The sequence below is a fragment of the Acyrthosiphon pisum genome, chromosome A1, assembly GCF_005508785.2.
Source record: "Acyrthosiphon pisum isolate AL4f chromosome A1, pea_aphid_22Mar2018_4r6ur, whole genome shotgun sequence".
NCBI lineage: Eukaryota > Metazoa > Arthropoda > Insecta > Hemiptera > Aphididae > Acyrthosiphon > Acyrthosiphon pisum.
In genome coordinates, this window is record NC_042494.1 from 32,061,313 (window position 1) to 32,077,383 (window position 16,071).

At 27.0% G+C, this 16,071-nt stretch overlaps 1 protein-coding gene across 1 annotated transcript in view; it reads left to right on the plus strand.

Annotated features, from left to right (window-relative positions):
- The window catches only part of LOC100160125 (putative mediator of RNA polymerase II transcription subunit 26), a 265,995-nt gene that overhangs the window by 244,618 nt on the left and 5,306 nt on the right, over nt 1-16,071 (plus strand). The window contains exon 9 of the mRNA XM_029486922.1: nt 12,859-12,938. Coding sequence (XP_029342782.1) covers nt 12,859-12,938 — 80 coding nt within the window. The remainder of the gene's footprint in view (nt 1-12,858; nt 12,939-16,071) is intronic.

Sequence of the window (16,071 nt, forward strand, 5' to 3'; positions counted from 1 at the left end):
GAAATCATGACATCGTATTAAATTCTATGCTAATAATAATCATTATAATAAATTCTATTTTTTTTTAACATAAATATGTTTTTGGGTTGGATATACGGTTTTTGTTTCTGACCAATTTTTTGTAAATTGTTCGTTATCATGGTGACTTATCAACAAAAAAATATTTAATAAATATTTTATCATAATATGATTCATAGATTTTCTTTGTAAAGATAAAATATCGGGTAGCACGCACTTTTTTATCTGATATTCGTTTAATATTCAATTTATTCTTAAGAGGAAGTAAGAACACTATTGGTTTTCTCTTTGACCCACGCCCAACATGGACAATTTTCGTTCAACAAAACCGATTTGCATTGTTATATTTAATATTTGATTAGATTATCAAACTTAAAGAATATAACAATATTATTTATGGCACCTAGTGGCTAGTATAATTTTATTGATATTTTGGTTTTAAATTGACTTATAAGAATTTTAAAATTGTAATATTTTTCATATTTATAACTGACTTTAAAATTAAAATATCAAGTAGATCCTCTACAGTGCCCTAGATAATATTATTAACTTTAAGTTTGGTTATAGGTTGCATAATTTTAATATTTTAATATTAATTAATACCTACAACAAGACTGGCTCAGGGTTCTGTTTAAAAACATTTCCTGTGTTGCACATCATGGGTCAGAGAGTGAAAACAATTAAATCGCCGACATTCTCTTAAGGTTGTGATTTACAATTAAAGGGTTAGGCCAGGTTGAAAATGTACAATCAACATTACACTTGTCACCCGATTTCCATTCAAATGGCACTGGAAACAATTTTCATTATAATGGCAAGCACCATATCTATCCTATATAGTCTACTATTAAAAAAAAAAATATTTGTCGCTCAGTAACAATATAGGTTCTTTGTGAATAATTATACATGAAAGGTTTTCCTATGTGACATAATTATGGATTCTAACGTTTAACGATTATAATTCATTTTTTAATGAAATAAAAACCATAATAATGGATACTAAAATATATAAATGTCTTAGTGTTGAGAACGTGCACAAACTATACACTTATTTTTTATGTAATTTAAGATGTACTATAAAGTACAAAAAATCATATTTTATCCCATAGTTTATAAATAATATGCTATTTGCTTATTCAAATATTTCTAGATACATATTATACGCATTATATTATATTGATAAACCTGTGTATTTGTATGTATTATTTTTACCCAAAGTTGCATTTACGACTTAAAATGGTTGTTATTAAATAATTTTTAAAAACAAATTTCCATTGTTAGCCCAGTTATAAACATTAGTTAATAATTTTATATGAAGGTAATATCTTTTTATGCACCAGGATGGTAAGACCTCATCCATTCTTGTTTGCCAATTTTATTATATTAGAAAGAAAAAAAGTACTTACGTAAACTTTAAAACCAATTTTTTTTCTCATTATTTTTTATTAATCGTATTATTTTATTAATTATTTTTATGCACTTACGTATTAGCCAACGTTTTAATTTTTGTTTAATTTTAAATTGTTTTTACCATGAATATTGATATTAATATAGAACATTGTTTTCCTTTTAATTATACAAACAAGCATACTTCTTAAAAATAGTTTTTAAAAATTAAAAGTATTTTAAATGGTTAGGTATTTAAATGCTTGAATGTAAAAGAATTTAATTTATTTTAAATGATATACTATATTATGTATTAAACTAATATTAACTGTAGGTATTAAATACATTAGCTTCTATATTCTTAGGTCTGGATTTAGGTAAAATAAAAAAAGGTAAAAATTATTATTATTCAATTATCATCAGAGTCATTCTCATTATAAGTTTTAATATTATTATATAGTTAATTGATTTTATTTAAAATTAATTTTATAGCTCTGCGTTATAACAACGTATGCAAGGAATACTCTCCGAGCACGTTACCTCGAGGATCACTTTCTATCCATATATCTTTTATACTATATTAGTGTTTAATGTTTAATACATAATTAAATAATACTTAATTACCCAGTCTTATATTTTATAACTTGCACTTTCTATCGACCCTAACATTAAAGTGCTAGTTTATATATGTGGACGTGCAACCCTCGAGTGTTAGCGTTATCCAGTGGTATAACGCACTACCGCTGGATTTTAATTAATTACCTATTGTTTATTTCTAAGACTACCACACCACCAACACTTGAGTCGACCAAGTAGGTCACTATACCCAGTGTGTTTTCTGTGTTCATTTTTTAAGTGAGCAGACCCGCACGAATTGCATTTCAATTTAAAACTATAAATTATCCGAATAGAACGCACACTACTGAATTGAAAATAGCTGAATGGAAGCGTTTGAACTTGATAACATCAAACAAATTATAGTTTTAATTATCGAATTATTATTTTGAGCTGTTAAAGGTTACATTTAAATATATTTATAAAGTGTAAATAATCAAATTAATTTAAATGAACATATCTTATTTGTACAAAAAACAAAATAAATTAATTACACAATATTGTATAATTATTAAACTATATGACGTAATATATTATATTATATTAATAGTTTGAAAAATACTTATTTTACAATGTAAGAAATGTAATAGTACATAGATTCTTCAATATACATAAATCATCAATAAAAATTAAATTTGTTTCTTGTTATACTACTCAGGTGAAATAATCAAGAAGAAAAATAAGTATATATTTTATTCAAAAATTATTCACTTACCTTTAAACAAATCTTTCAGATACCTATAATTTTAAGAAGTAACTTGTTAAATAATAATAATAATAATAATAATAATACCTATGCTAAAAAATTTTCAATAGAAGTTCAAGACGATTCCGCACTAGCTGTTCGTATATAGGAAATATAGAATTTACATAAAATGTATTTTATTTTTTTTACAAATGCCCTTTGAACTTTTAGAGCGTATAATATTGAAGCACTGGAAACTCCAAACATCTGAAGTCGCTCTAGCCAATTTTTATATTGTATAATATGAAAAAAGAACCAACCAATTCTTACTACCAAATTCTATTTACTGAGAAAGGTTTTTCAGAAAGTTGGCATACGGGAAATAAAAATCCAAATGTTAGTAATAAAACTTTTTACCGTTGGGGCACGTCAACAGTCACATTTTTGCTTATAAAATTCAACCGGATTCGTGACGCTTTCAATTATACTAAAATAATTCAATCTTTTGTGTAAAAAATATGATTTTTTATCTGGCTAGTATAATTTCTCCACAGTATTTCAAAGGATAACATGTTATAATAACCTACAATTATTTGTAAGATATTCTATATCATGATATTATATTATGCAGAGTAATTTTTAACACGTAATTAATACAAATAAATTGAGTACCTAAAGTAGGAATTATTTGTTGTAGTACTTTTTCTAAATTGTACGCATAACTTTTAATTTTTAACTTGAAGAAAAAAATAACCACGTATCACTACCTAAATCTTTATAAATCGTTGCCCCCCCTCCCTCCAAAGTATAAAGGTTATTCAGCCTTAAGTCATATTGTTTAACATAAAAGTTATTTTTAAACATCTGTTGAATTTTGTTCGTTTTATTTACTACGGGATTTCATTTCCCATAAATTCCGGTAAACACATGTTTGTTTTATTAAAGCTTCACCGCTATTATAAAATCCAAACATCGATAAATTGGTTTTTATTATAACTTAGTACCTATAGACATTTAAAGTACCTATAGGCACTTAAATCAAAATAAACTACTTTTCGTTTAAGATTATAAATATTATGGAGAAATACAATACATGAGTTTTTTAAATATCAATCGCTAATCGTACTATTTAGTTAAAATGTAGCCTGTAGGTATAAGTAATTACCTGCTTATTTCTAATTAACCATCAAATAAATAAAGTGCAAAAAGTGTTACATATTTTCTCTGCTCTCAAAATATTTTATGGTGCGTGTATTGTACACCCAAAACTAAGTTCGTTCATGATTTTTTTAGACAATCGTGGCGGTAATTTCAATTGTCATAGCATTAAATCGATTACAGTGGTACATTTATATTTATGTAAAATTGTATTTAAGCGGGAATTAATGCTAGAAACCTGGACAATTAAAATGCAATAACCGAAGGGCTTTGATGTCGATTATATGTGTGTGTTACTTTGGCCAATAAAAAATATTAACGTCCACCAAACGACTTCCAAAACAATTCAATTAATCGCCTAATTTACGACACACACTTAGCCAACAAATACGAACTTTCGTGTCTGAAAAGTATACCGCACTACTCGCGGCTATAATATTTCGTCTAAAATCGATATCAAAAGCTTTAAATTAAAACTTAAAACACTAACAAAACTGCTAACACTTACCACTGGTATTAATAAAAATAAAACTATGCTGTATATATGCGCAGTGATTTATTAGTTATGTATTGCATTTTTTTTATGAAATATAAAACTTGTATAAAGGTGATATTGGTATATTATATTATATAAATCGAGTTATTATCACAATTTTGTGTTTGATACTTTCAAACAAACTAATGTTTGCTTTTCTTATTGGATTTTTAATATGATTTAATTTTTTTAACACGTACGCTATTAAGCTATTACTGGTTGGTTCATTAATAATAATATCAATACACCGTTGTATTGATTTATCACACATCTCAATGTAATGTCAAACAAAGACGTAATTGGGTGAAATATAGGCATTTAATTAGTTTATGCATACAGTATATAATATATTTGAAAAATATATTTTATTTTATTTTTTAATTATTCGTTTTAATGGTTTATAAAACGTACTTTATACTTTTCCACTAATCGCTAATATAATATAATATATAGATATATTATGCACATATTGTTTTGAAAACCCGAGAACTTAAAATACAGTTGATTTGTTACTGACACAAAAAGCTTGATTAGGGTTAAAACTTATCAGAGCCAAATATAGTTTTAGAACTTTAAACTTTTAAAGTTAGTTTTACATCGGTTAAATTTTAGATTACATCTTGTCATTACTGTCCCCTTACACATCCTTATATGTGACAATCGTTATAAGTAAACGTATTAAAACTGTTTAGTTATATTATATAGGTACATGTAGTAATAAAATAGCTGCCTGTGGTTTATTTTAATTTGTTAATTATAAATTTAAGCTGATTTATCGACAGAACGTTTTTAATTGCCAAAATCAAATTATAATTATAGTAGGTATTATCATTGATTACCCTTACCCTATTGTGCATGATCAATGGTATTATGTAATATAATACCTAACCTAATAAGCAATACGTAAGCCTATATTCATTAAAGAGTCACCTCAACGAATTATTATATAGTTAATACACATAAATTGAAACAAATCTAGAACATGAATTTTTAATAATCAAAATAAAATGTTTGTATACTAGACGAACCAAAAGTTCGAATAAATACAATATTCAAATTACTTAGGTAGAAAAAAGAAGGCTCAATAATAGTTAGGTAATATTTACGTCTACCATTTATGACACAGATTACTTATGTTCACTAATTTGTATATAACGAATAGTCTTCAATATCATATATTAAGTTGTTAAGAAATTAAATCCAACAGAGATTATTAAATTATGTTATTTTGTTATGTACTTATATATATAGGTATAACTGTATAAGTAAATTACATGTATTCTTTGGATGCGTATTCGTAGTGTATTCGAGGTAATTATGTAATGTTGAATTATTTACCTGAAACCTTCCTACATTTTTTTTCAATTTACATCATTGATAATATGATAATAGAGCCACTTGTATTTAAGTAAATATTGTATCATTAAATATTTAAATATCATTTTATTACTTAAAAAATAGAGAAGTCACTCTACTGCGTAATATGTATCGAGTGATTGAGTAGGTCATTGTAATGGATGTGTTAATTTGAATTCGATGATGACTCATTGCATAAGCAACAAACGATTATGAGAGGAGAAGGACACGCCATATTTATAATACTATTAGTAATTTATCTTTATATTGATAATACAGTAGGTTAAACTAATTTATGCCAAAAACATGGCATATTATATATTATTATAATATTGTATCATATCAAATTAAATCATTATTATTCACTTATAAATCTCAGTGTACCGTTGAACAATGCGAAAAGATTTGTGGTATAAATAATTTAAAATTAGTCTAAATATTTTTTGAATGTCATTGTCTGAACAAAATGGTAAAATTTTTAAAGTTTCTACCATCAATATTTTTTGAATTACAACAAAATAATAAAACCGTTTGAGGTGAAATTGAATATATACGTCATGTATGAACAACCATTTTTCACTATTTGAATTTCAAAATATGATCATAAAAATTCATATATCTCCAGTGATTCTCCACACTAAACTTTTTTATTTTAATTCCAGTTAAAAAATCTTAAAAGAATCTTTTTTTACATTTTTAATCCATAAGTAGATATTATTAAAATTAAAAACCTGGGTTCTGACACTGGATGCCTCTTTCCTCATATTATTCACAGGTATAATATATACATTAATGCATTATCATATTTAATTATTTAGCAAGACTTACACAGAGTGTAAATAATCTTATCAAATAAAAAAAAGCTAATAAAGAAATTATGAATTTATTATCAAATAAAAAATAATTTGCACATTTTCGTAATTTTGGCGAATTGCGTCCACATTTTTACTTCAAACGCTAAAATTACGATCTATGCATTTTAGATATTTTTTTATTTTTGTAAGAAACACTCAAGTTGAAGCTGTGTTACATTTTCAAGTTTCTTGACCAACAAAAAAATCTATTATTATTATTATTATTATTATTTCGTATAGCGTTCGTGAGCAGCACCAGAAACACTTAAAAGATATAATATGTATACAATTTCAAAATGGTCAACTGTGATAAAATTTCAAAATAAACAAACACATAAAAAACACAAATACATTATTTATATAAAATAAAAGTTTCTCAATAATCCTTTTCCCGGTATACGATCAATTTAGGGATCATGTAACAGCTCAAAATCCAGGTTCTTCGTCAATTTTTCATTAACCAAGCGGATATCTTCTATGGTGCCTTTAAATGCACTAATCGGACATTCAGTGGTGATGTGTTTAATCGCATGTGATATTCATAACCACAGTCACATGTTTCAGTGTCACTCAATCTCCATTATTGTACATCATGTGTCCTCTCCTACCATGGCCAGTCCTGATACGGTTTAGTGTTACTCAAGTGTTTCTTTTGAGCTCAAATCCCGGTTGTTTAATAGTTGGGTTAATCACCGATTTTTGGTCATAATTGATTTTCTATTGTCCACTGTCCAGTCGCTTTCCCATTTAGAACTTATATTAAATTTTTCTCTGGTGATATCCCTTGCTTTTTTTCACGGTGGTTTTCAAAATTTGAGTCGTTGAACGTTTTCTAATGTAGCCAAGTCTACGTATATGGGGAGGGAAGGATTATTGGCGTACTTTTTCCATTCTTGCAAGAGTGCGCGTTTTCTTCGTAACTTTGGAGGAGCAATGTTACTATAAGCATTGGTAGCCATTTTATAAGTGGTGTCTAAAAAATCTATAAAATACTAATATAAATACATCGAAAACATTTAAAATATCTATTATCTACCTTATCTATCTAAAATTATTCATTTTCGAGTAAATTACAATAAAAATATGTCATAGATTTATGTTGAATACATTTTCACTTTTTTGCATTTATGTAGTGAAGATTTTCTACTTTACCCATCCCCACCTTTCACCAATTCAATCTAATTTACAAAAAAAAACACAACATTGTAAAATGATTAGGTACCTATATCTATCGGCATCTACCTACAACCATCGGTATAACAAAAGTTAAACGATTCGACAAAAAACATAATATTTTGTGCAGTTTACTTTACAGAATTCAATAAAGTCCAGTGTACATAACTGTCCGCAATTCAACAATGTGTTTTAGACCCTCTGCAGAAGAAAACAGAATAAATCATTTTGAAAAAAAAACCGTAAGGTTGAAAAGTTTTAGAAACGAATATCAATCGTGTATTGACTTTTTGTTTTTTTTTCGTCGATGCATTCGAGTCACCGGTGCAGGATAGGTATAGCACAGCGATTACGCAGTGACAACACATGACTATTATTATAGTAAACGGACACACAAACAGCATGTTTGCTATTGAAACCAAACAAATATATTATTATTATTATTATTATTATTATTATTATTATTATTATTATTATTATTATTATTATTATTATTATTATTATTATTATTATTATTATTATTATTATTATTATTATTACTATTATACTTACTCTGTGGTCCGAAAAACGTCGACAAGAAAAAAATTAAACTTCGTTCAGTCTAGAATAGAACACACGGGTTGATCGCTAATGGCGTCGTGTCTCTAAGTGGAAAACAAACCGAGTAAATTCGTACAAATACACCTTTGGCTAGCTGCTGCTGTGTCGCCGTCATCGTCTTTGCCCGGGTTAGTCTCGAAAGTCATCGCAAACGTGTTAGTATTTCGAATTATTAGGAGGTTGTACTATACTTGTACTTACACACGTACTACTTATCTACAGCGTATATATATTATAAACCCATATATATATATATTGCCGTTGGTCGTATGTAAACGTGCACAAAACCAAAGCGGTCCGGTGACGTTCGGAGAGGTGGTCGATGAAAAGGGTAGGTGTATAGGTTAGGTATGTATATATATATTCACAGCCTCCGCCGATTGATGGGCTTTCCACGCTACCGATGTGAATCGTGTGGGGGAGAAAATTCACCTACCTCGGCCACACGTGATTTATCATCCACGGGGCTACACACCACGGGCCATAATATATACGTTCAAGTATTGTACGTGAAATGTACCGACTCCTTTTCCGCTCCTCTAAACGCTTCTCTCCCCGTCGCGTCCTCCATCGTATAAAATAATTTTATATGTATATGAACGGAGTCCACGTTGTTCGGGAAATCCGTGTTTTATCTGACTATAATACGGCTTGGTTACTGCTGCAGCAGATTCATTGATTTGAAACAACAAAACTCGCCGGAGAGATGATGTATTACTGTAAAAATCATCAACATCGGGATTCCCAGGACGACTTTTTAATTTATAGGTACAAGGTTGTGTTCTCTGTATCATTCAGATGTTTTTTAATCAAGCATCTAGGCGTCTTGTGGGCAATAGCTGGTTTCTAAAATATAAAACAATAACTAAAAAGTCCTTGGGTTTGTTATGAAATTAAAATTAAAAAATAAAATATTTTGTATTTATATCGTTCAGTTTACTTTTGCTCGAGATAAAATTAACGGGAGATAATAATTTTTAGATAAGAACTTGACGATGATAATCATGACTATACCGTTACCGTAGTGGCGTAGTCTATAATCTATATACGTGAATACCTACAGGCTACAGTATAGTAGGTATAGTGTATTATTACATCATTATAATTTATCTATAGGTAGTAACAAAAATATAGTTCATTATTATTTCGTAACTGGGCTGAAATTCAAACGTAAAAATTTTATTATCACTTATTATACAAAATACAAATAAAAATTGTTTTAGATCAGAAAATTCAAAATACAAAAATATTTTTATAATAAGCGCCCGCGCCGTAACATAATCCTAAACAACAACAGAGTTTTCGAGCATATATTATACTATAATAAATAACCGATCGATCGGGTCCGTTGTTGTGAAGACAATGTTATCGGATATGACATTGTCGGGCCAGGAAACGACCAATAATTCCAATGATTAATAACCGAGGCCTACAACTAACTGTATATACCAACTGCGTGCTGGGGCGCCATTCACATGATATCACAAATGTGCACCGGTGCACAATTCGTTGTTAACCCGATTGCGATGTCCTATTATTGATTCGAATTTAAATACGTTATTATCCACACTTCTATAGGTAGTATAGATACACGTGAATGTGAACCGCGTTACAAACGAAAACTGTGTTTTTTTCTCGTAAACTCGTATGACCCTAAGTTGATGTGCCATTTTGAGGAACGAGGAAAGGTGTTAAAAACATCATAATAGATATTTATAGGCGAAGAGTCAAGATTAAATGGGGAAAAGTAGGAATATTATTAAAAGTTTACCGAGAAAAAATAAATAATTATCCAAAGACGAGCCTTTCAAAAAACTACTGTGTTTAAAATCATAAAATGAAAGAACATAAAATTTATTTTTAATTAACCCAAAGTATGTACTGTACTTAAATCATGGATCAAAGCATATTATTGTTTACAATTCCTGTCTTTGTCTTAGTGGTTTATGTATCTAGCTTATAATTTTTTCAGTGCTTCTTTTTATTCCTCTTCACTGCGTATTCATTAAAAAGATTACATTTTTGTAACCTATAATATAGCCTTGATCTTTTTATTCGTGGAAATATTTCAACTCCAGTTTATCTACACAAAACTTATATTATTTTCAAATATAAAAAAGAAAGTTGCAGGCTACATAACTTAATTAGGTAATATTCTTCCTTTAAAATGATCATTATTTATATGTAATTTATACAGGTGAATTGGTATATTATAAAATTTATATTCATATTCTAAATAACGATCAATATTTGTTATAATTTGTTGACCCACAATATTTCATAAAATAAAGGCAATCAATTTAAATTTAAAAAAAAAAGTTAAAAACACGTAAAGTGCTTAATTATTTTAAAAAAGAACTCTAAATAACTAATATGTATAGGTACCTATTGAATATAGGCATACTCAAAAGTTTAAAAGTTCAGTCATTAATAAGATAAATTAGTATTGTTATAGTTAAATTTCTATAATGAACTTAAATATCCCCAAGACTATATAAATATCTGTAGGGTTATAATTGAAGCTGAATAGTGAATTAAGCATATCTAAATAATTAATCTACCCCTGAAAATATATTAAGGAATGAATTAAATAAATAAACTACGAGCGTGTGTTGTAAGCAATTATCTTGTTTCGACGCTATGAAAACTTCTCCACGTTGCATATTATGTAAATCGGAAATGTCATTAATTGAACATGTTTTGTTAACATAAAATAATGAAACCGTACAATTAATTTTAAATGTTATTAAGTAAGACTTCCATTTTAATTAGAATATAATAAAAATAGGAAACATACTTTCAGGCTTTATCTTTGATGTAAAAAAACATGTTTGTCATATTAGTGTTTTTAATTACATAAAATATGATCAGAGCACCATATTTCATAACTTTAAAATTCTAAGTATTGGTTTTAAAATCACGTGGGTTTTTTTATGCGACCAGTATTTTACGGCGGGACTACTTAAAAAGTTTTATGTAGCAATTTTTTATTACAAAAATGTTATTTGGAACCTACTTAAAAGATAATTTTCAAAGTAATTCCTCTAAGGACAAGGATAAATAACGAAAAAATAAAAATTTTAAAAATCAAGGACCTCTCACCGCTATATATTATTTACTTCCATTCTACACTAGATTTCAAGTGTACCTTGAGTGGGTCACTGTTATAGATATTGTGATGAATTTGATTTCAATGATATATAACCGTATACTTACACTATTCGAAAAGCAATCCTGATCAGAAACGAATTTTAAATCCTATATATTATTCATCGCGCTTTACTCATGATATAAATCGTGAATTGTGGTTGGTAAGTACTAGGTACCTTGTATGTTATACTTAATATATTCTATAATATGTTTACACTGAAGTATATTTCATATACTATTTATTAGAAAAATATTATTACCATAAAACCATAATATTCAAATAATTATTACAAACAAATACAATTTATCAAGGAGTCTTTAATTTAAAATATTCTTTTACTTTCCAATTTTAAATCATGTTTATTTAAAGCTGTTAAAGCTTTATTATTATACCAATAATTCAAAAAAATTATACAAAAATGAGTTTCTTTGGATTTTTTCATCAAATAACATATTTAAATTCCATTATAATAATCCCATAGTTACAAATAAATACTAAAAATATATTGAGCATTTTAATTTAAAAAGAATCATTCTAAATACAATGACAAACATTTTTTTTATGATTACAATAAAATACTAACCGAAGTATAAAAACAAGTGGTTATTCTTTTTAAAGATTATAATTAATTTTTTTCAGTAAAATGCTAAACAAGAAAATCATAATATTTTGTAATAAAATAAACCACGGAAATTTCTTCGGTTAACCTTTAAATTCAAAATATATATAAAACCACTAACATCAAAATAGATGAAAATATTATGACTCAACAAGTTTATATTTATTGCTAGTTGCAACTTGCAACTAAATTATTAAAAAAAAGTTTTTCGATACTTTAACCTCGGGAAGTTTATGTTAACTTATTTACGTTTATTACTAAATTACTATTGAGAGAACGTGTAATGATTTTTACAAGAAAAAATATAATACTTTTGTCGTTATCTTTAGAATTTACCATTTAATAATAATTTCAAGATGTTTTAATACAATTTTAAACAATTTACTAAAATATGTAATTTTTGATGTCAGTTGCTTTCCAAAATAATTACGGCATTATCATTAAGTTATTCAAATTTAGTTTTATTGGTATTAATTTATAATTAAAAAAATTTCAGATTTTTATTGTTAATAAACGGGTTTTCTTTCTTAAAACAATATAACGAAAAATATTTAATATATTATCGTGTATTCATAAGACTATACTTTATACGTTTAATTTTCATCGATGAACCCCCTTTAAATTCGTATTCAAAATTTAAGTTACCTAATCATTGATAAACTATTAATTATTAGATATTTTAAGTAATATTTTTGTTTTCTGTTTTAGACGAAGATGGAGAAAAATCTGTTTCTGTATTATTGGATGCAGAAGAGTCAGAGTTAATTTTTTTGGATAAATCTAATGCGGTAAGTAATAAATTATAATGCATTATATTAAAAATAAAATATATTTTGATAGGTAAGCGTATGTCAAAATATCTTCAAAACTGGAAAAACAAAATAATACATACATTTATATCAGTTATCTATATATATAAAAATGGAGACAAAAATGTATAACAATTTATCAATCGAAAACGGCTGGTCCGATTTGGCTCAAATTTTTTTTTAAGATGTTCGTAACTGCCAGGAGAAGGTTTTTACGAAATAACATTTTAGGAAAATTCACCGGAAAGGTAGGAAATCTCAAATCTGTATGTCAAAAATACAACAGTGGCGCAACAGTGCATTATATTATATTGGTTGCTATTGGTTAATTGGGCATGTTTGTTGATTTCATATAATATAAAAATGAATCGCAGAATGTGTTGCTAAGCGGAATAATTCTACTGTACGTGTGTTGTGACTGAACTCTTTCTAAATGGTTAGACCGATTTGAATGAATTTTTTTGTATGCGTTTGTGTTTATTCATCTGATTTTAGTACGGTTAGGTTAGGTTAGGATTTTGTATTAATTGATTATATCAATCCACCATAGGTAGAATACGACAAACTTGGTATAACTTTGACACCTTAAAGTTAAATCATACACTAACGTACATACAGTACGGGGTCCGCGATCTACCGCAGGTAGATTGCCTACCTGATAATGTACTGCTGCGAATCAGAATTTTTATTCCCGGCAACGGAAAAATTAAGATTAATTTTGAAACCATACACCGAATATTAAATAACAAATTGAACAAAGTTTGAGTCACAAATAGTTGGTACACTTAATGGGCAACGAAGTTCACGGGTTCAGCTAGTTCTATTATAAAAAAATAGAATTTTAGAAATATTTTAATCGATTTCGTTGTTTCATCCGATTTATCATTAATTTCAAATTTATTCAGGACACCAAATTCCTGCAATTTTAGCACATTTAACAGTAGGTACCTAGATTGATATATTATAAGTTAAAATACCGTAGATTTATATTGTCTCATGTCTCATATCCGTCCGTAACTAACACAATTATGATTCATTTATTCCATTTAATTACTCTATACATCGTAAATAAAGATGACTTTTTTTAAAATTTCCAATTTCAAACATTTTGCTTGTTTTTATTAAAAGCATATTATGATATATTACATAATAAAATGCCAATACGTATTGTATACACGAAGAACTGAAATATTGTTAAATTAGTTTCATGGAATCAATCTAATATATTTGATTACATTGTAAACTTCAATGTACAATTTCAATTAATTAATAAATAAACGGGTTAATATAAAGAAAACAATTCACATAATCACATACAAGGTAGCTTACAATGTGAATATTATATGATATGTTCATCAGTTAATCAGTAATCATACCCGGAATAGATATTCAGTAATTATTATTTATTTGATAATCGATTTTTACCCTAAACATTTTAAACTGAATTTATCTATTCATAATTCATATTAATTATATTATGTATTTTAATTTAAATCTCAGTCATCATACTGATAATATTCATACATAATTAAGTACTTAAACTATATTTCACCTTTATTTAAATGGTACTTTTTCATTGAAATATTTGTAAATAGATAGGTAGATCAATATAATGCATCTTCACTAGATTAAACTTATGATTAAATTACAATTAATACCTAAGAACTCTTTTTAAAATATATGTCTACTAAATACCAATTTCAATACTTTTCAATATGTCATTCTAATTTTAATAAGTTAAACGTCGACATACCCTTTTTGTAAATACGTTTGATTAAGTATATTTTAAAATCTTACACCTATATGTTTATAAATTAAGGAGAATTTTTATTAATTGTGACACTGTTTTCTTCCTCGGATTTTTCTTTCATTAAACTGGGTTTACGTAGCTCCTGAAGAATATTGGTGTATTCTGATTCGTTTGAACTCATAAATGCCACATGATTCATGTTTACTATATTCTTTTACTTTCATGTTTATGTGCACAATCTGTTTCAGTAATAAAGCAATATGTGTGTAAGTAATGAATGAAAGTGCCGAGATAACTTGTACCTAAAAATAACTACAGTAGGTACCGATAGCAATTTCGACTCTAAGAAGTAAGAACATTTTGCCTATATCACACAATTGTTCGTATCTTTTAATCTTGAAATTCATAAACAAAATAATAAATATTTACGGCTATATCTAAACATTTTTAATTTAATTAACTTTGTACCGAGATTTTTCGTTACAATTTCATATTTATTTTTTAATAATTTTCAAAAATTGAGGGTTCACAATGACTTTTTTGACTAAACATTTAAATCCTAAAGGAAAAAATCATTGTCTTTATGTACCAAAAAATAAGAATACAGTAAACTGTTATAATTATAACTAAAACTGAGGTTGTCACTCTGCAGTATAAGAAGGCTTTGAGTAAACCTCATTACTGAGTATGTCACTACAGGAAGTGTCAATGATAAATCAGTCTATAGTTATGAAAAACGATTTTAAACGGAGTACCTAACCACCTCTATTTCCAAGTATATTTTATAATTTTTTTTTATTAGTACTACCTATGCATTTTTTTAATATTTTTAAATTTCATCAATAAAAAACTATGTGGAGCCTTGTATTAAATAGTCAAGGTTATTAAAAATATTTTATTGATATTTATAGAAAAAAAAATCCAAATGCCAATATGACTTTAATACATTATTTATAAATAGCTTATAATATTAGTCTAAATATTTTGAAGTAATTAAAGATTATTTGAGTACCTAATATTATGGAATGTTTCTATGAATAATATTTTTAAATTGTAACAAAATAACAAACATTGTTTGAGAAGAAATCGTTATCGAACGTTTTGATATTCAATGACGTCAAACTGTGAAACTTAATTTCTTAAATAATCCTCCCTCTCCACCACACCAAAGTACCAACTATCTACATTTTATACAATAGCCACCCACCAAGTAAAAATTGAAGCATTTTCATTGATCCAATAGGTGATGATTGAAAGACACAAAAACAAAATATATCATTATAAAACCAATAAATTTATTACTGTATTCAGTATCTAAAATTGAAGTGAAACACTCTTTATGCAAGTTCGACAACTTATGTC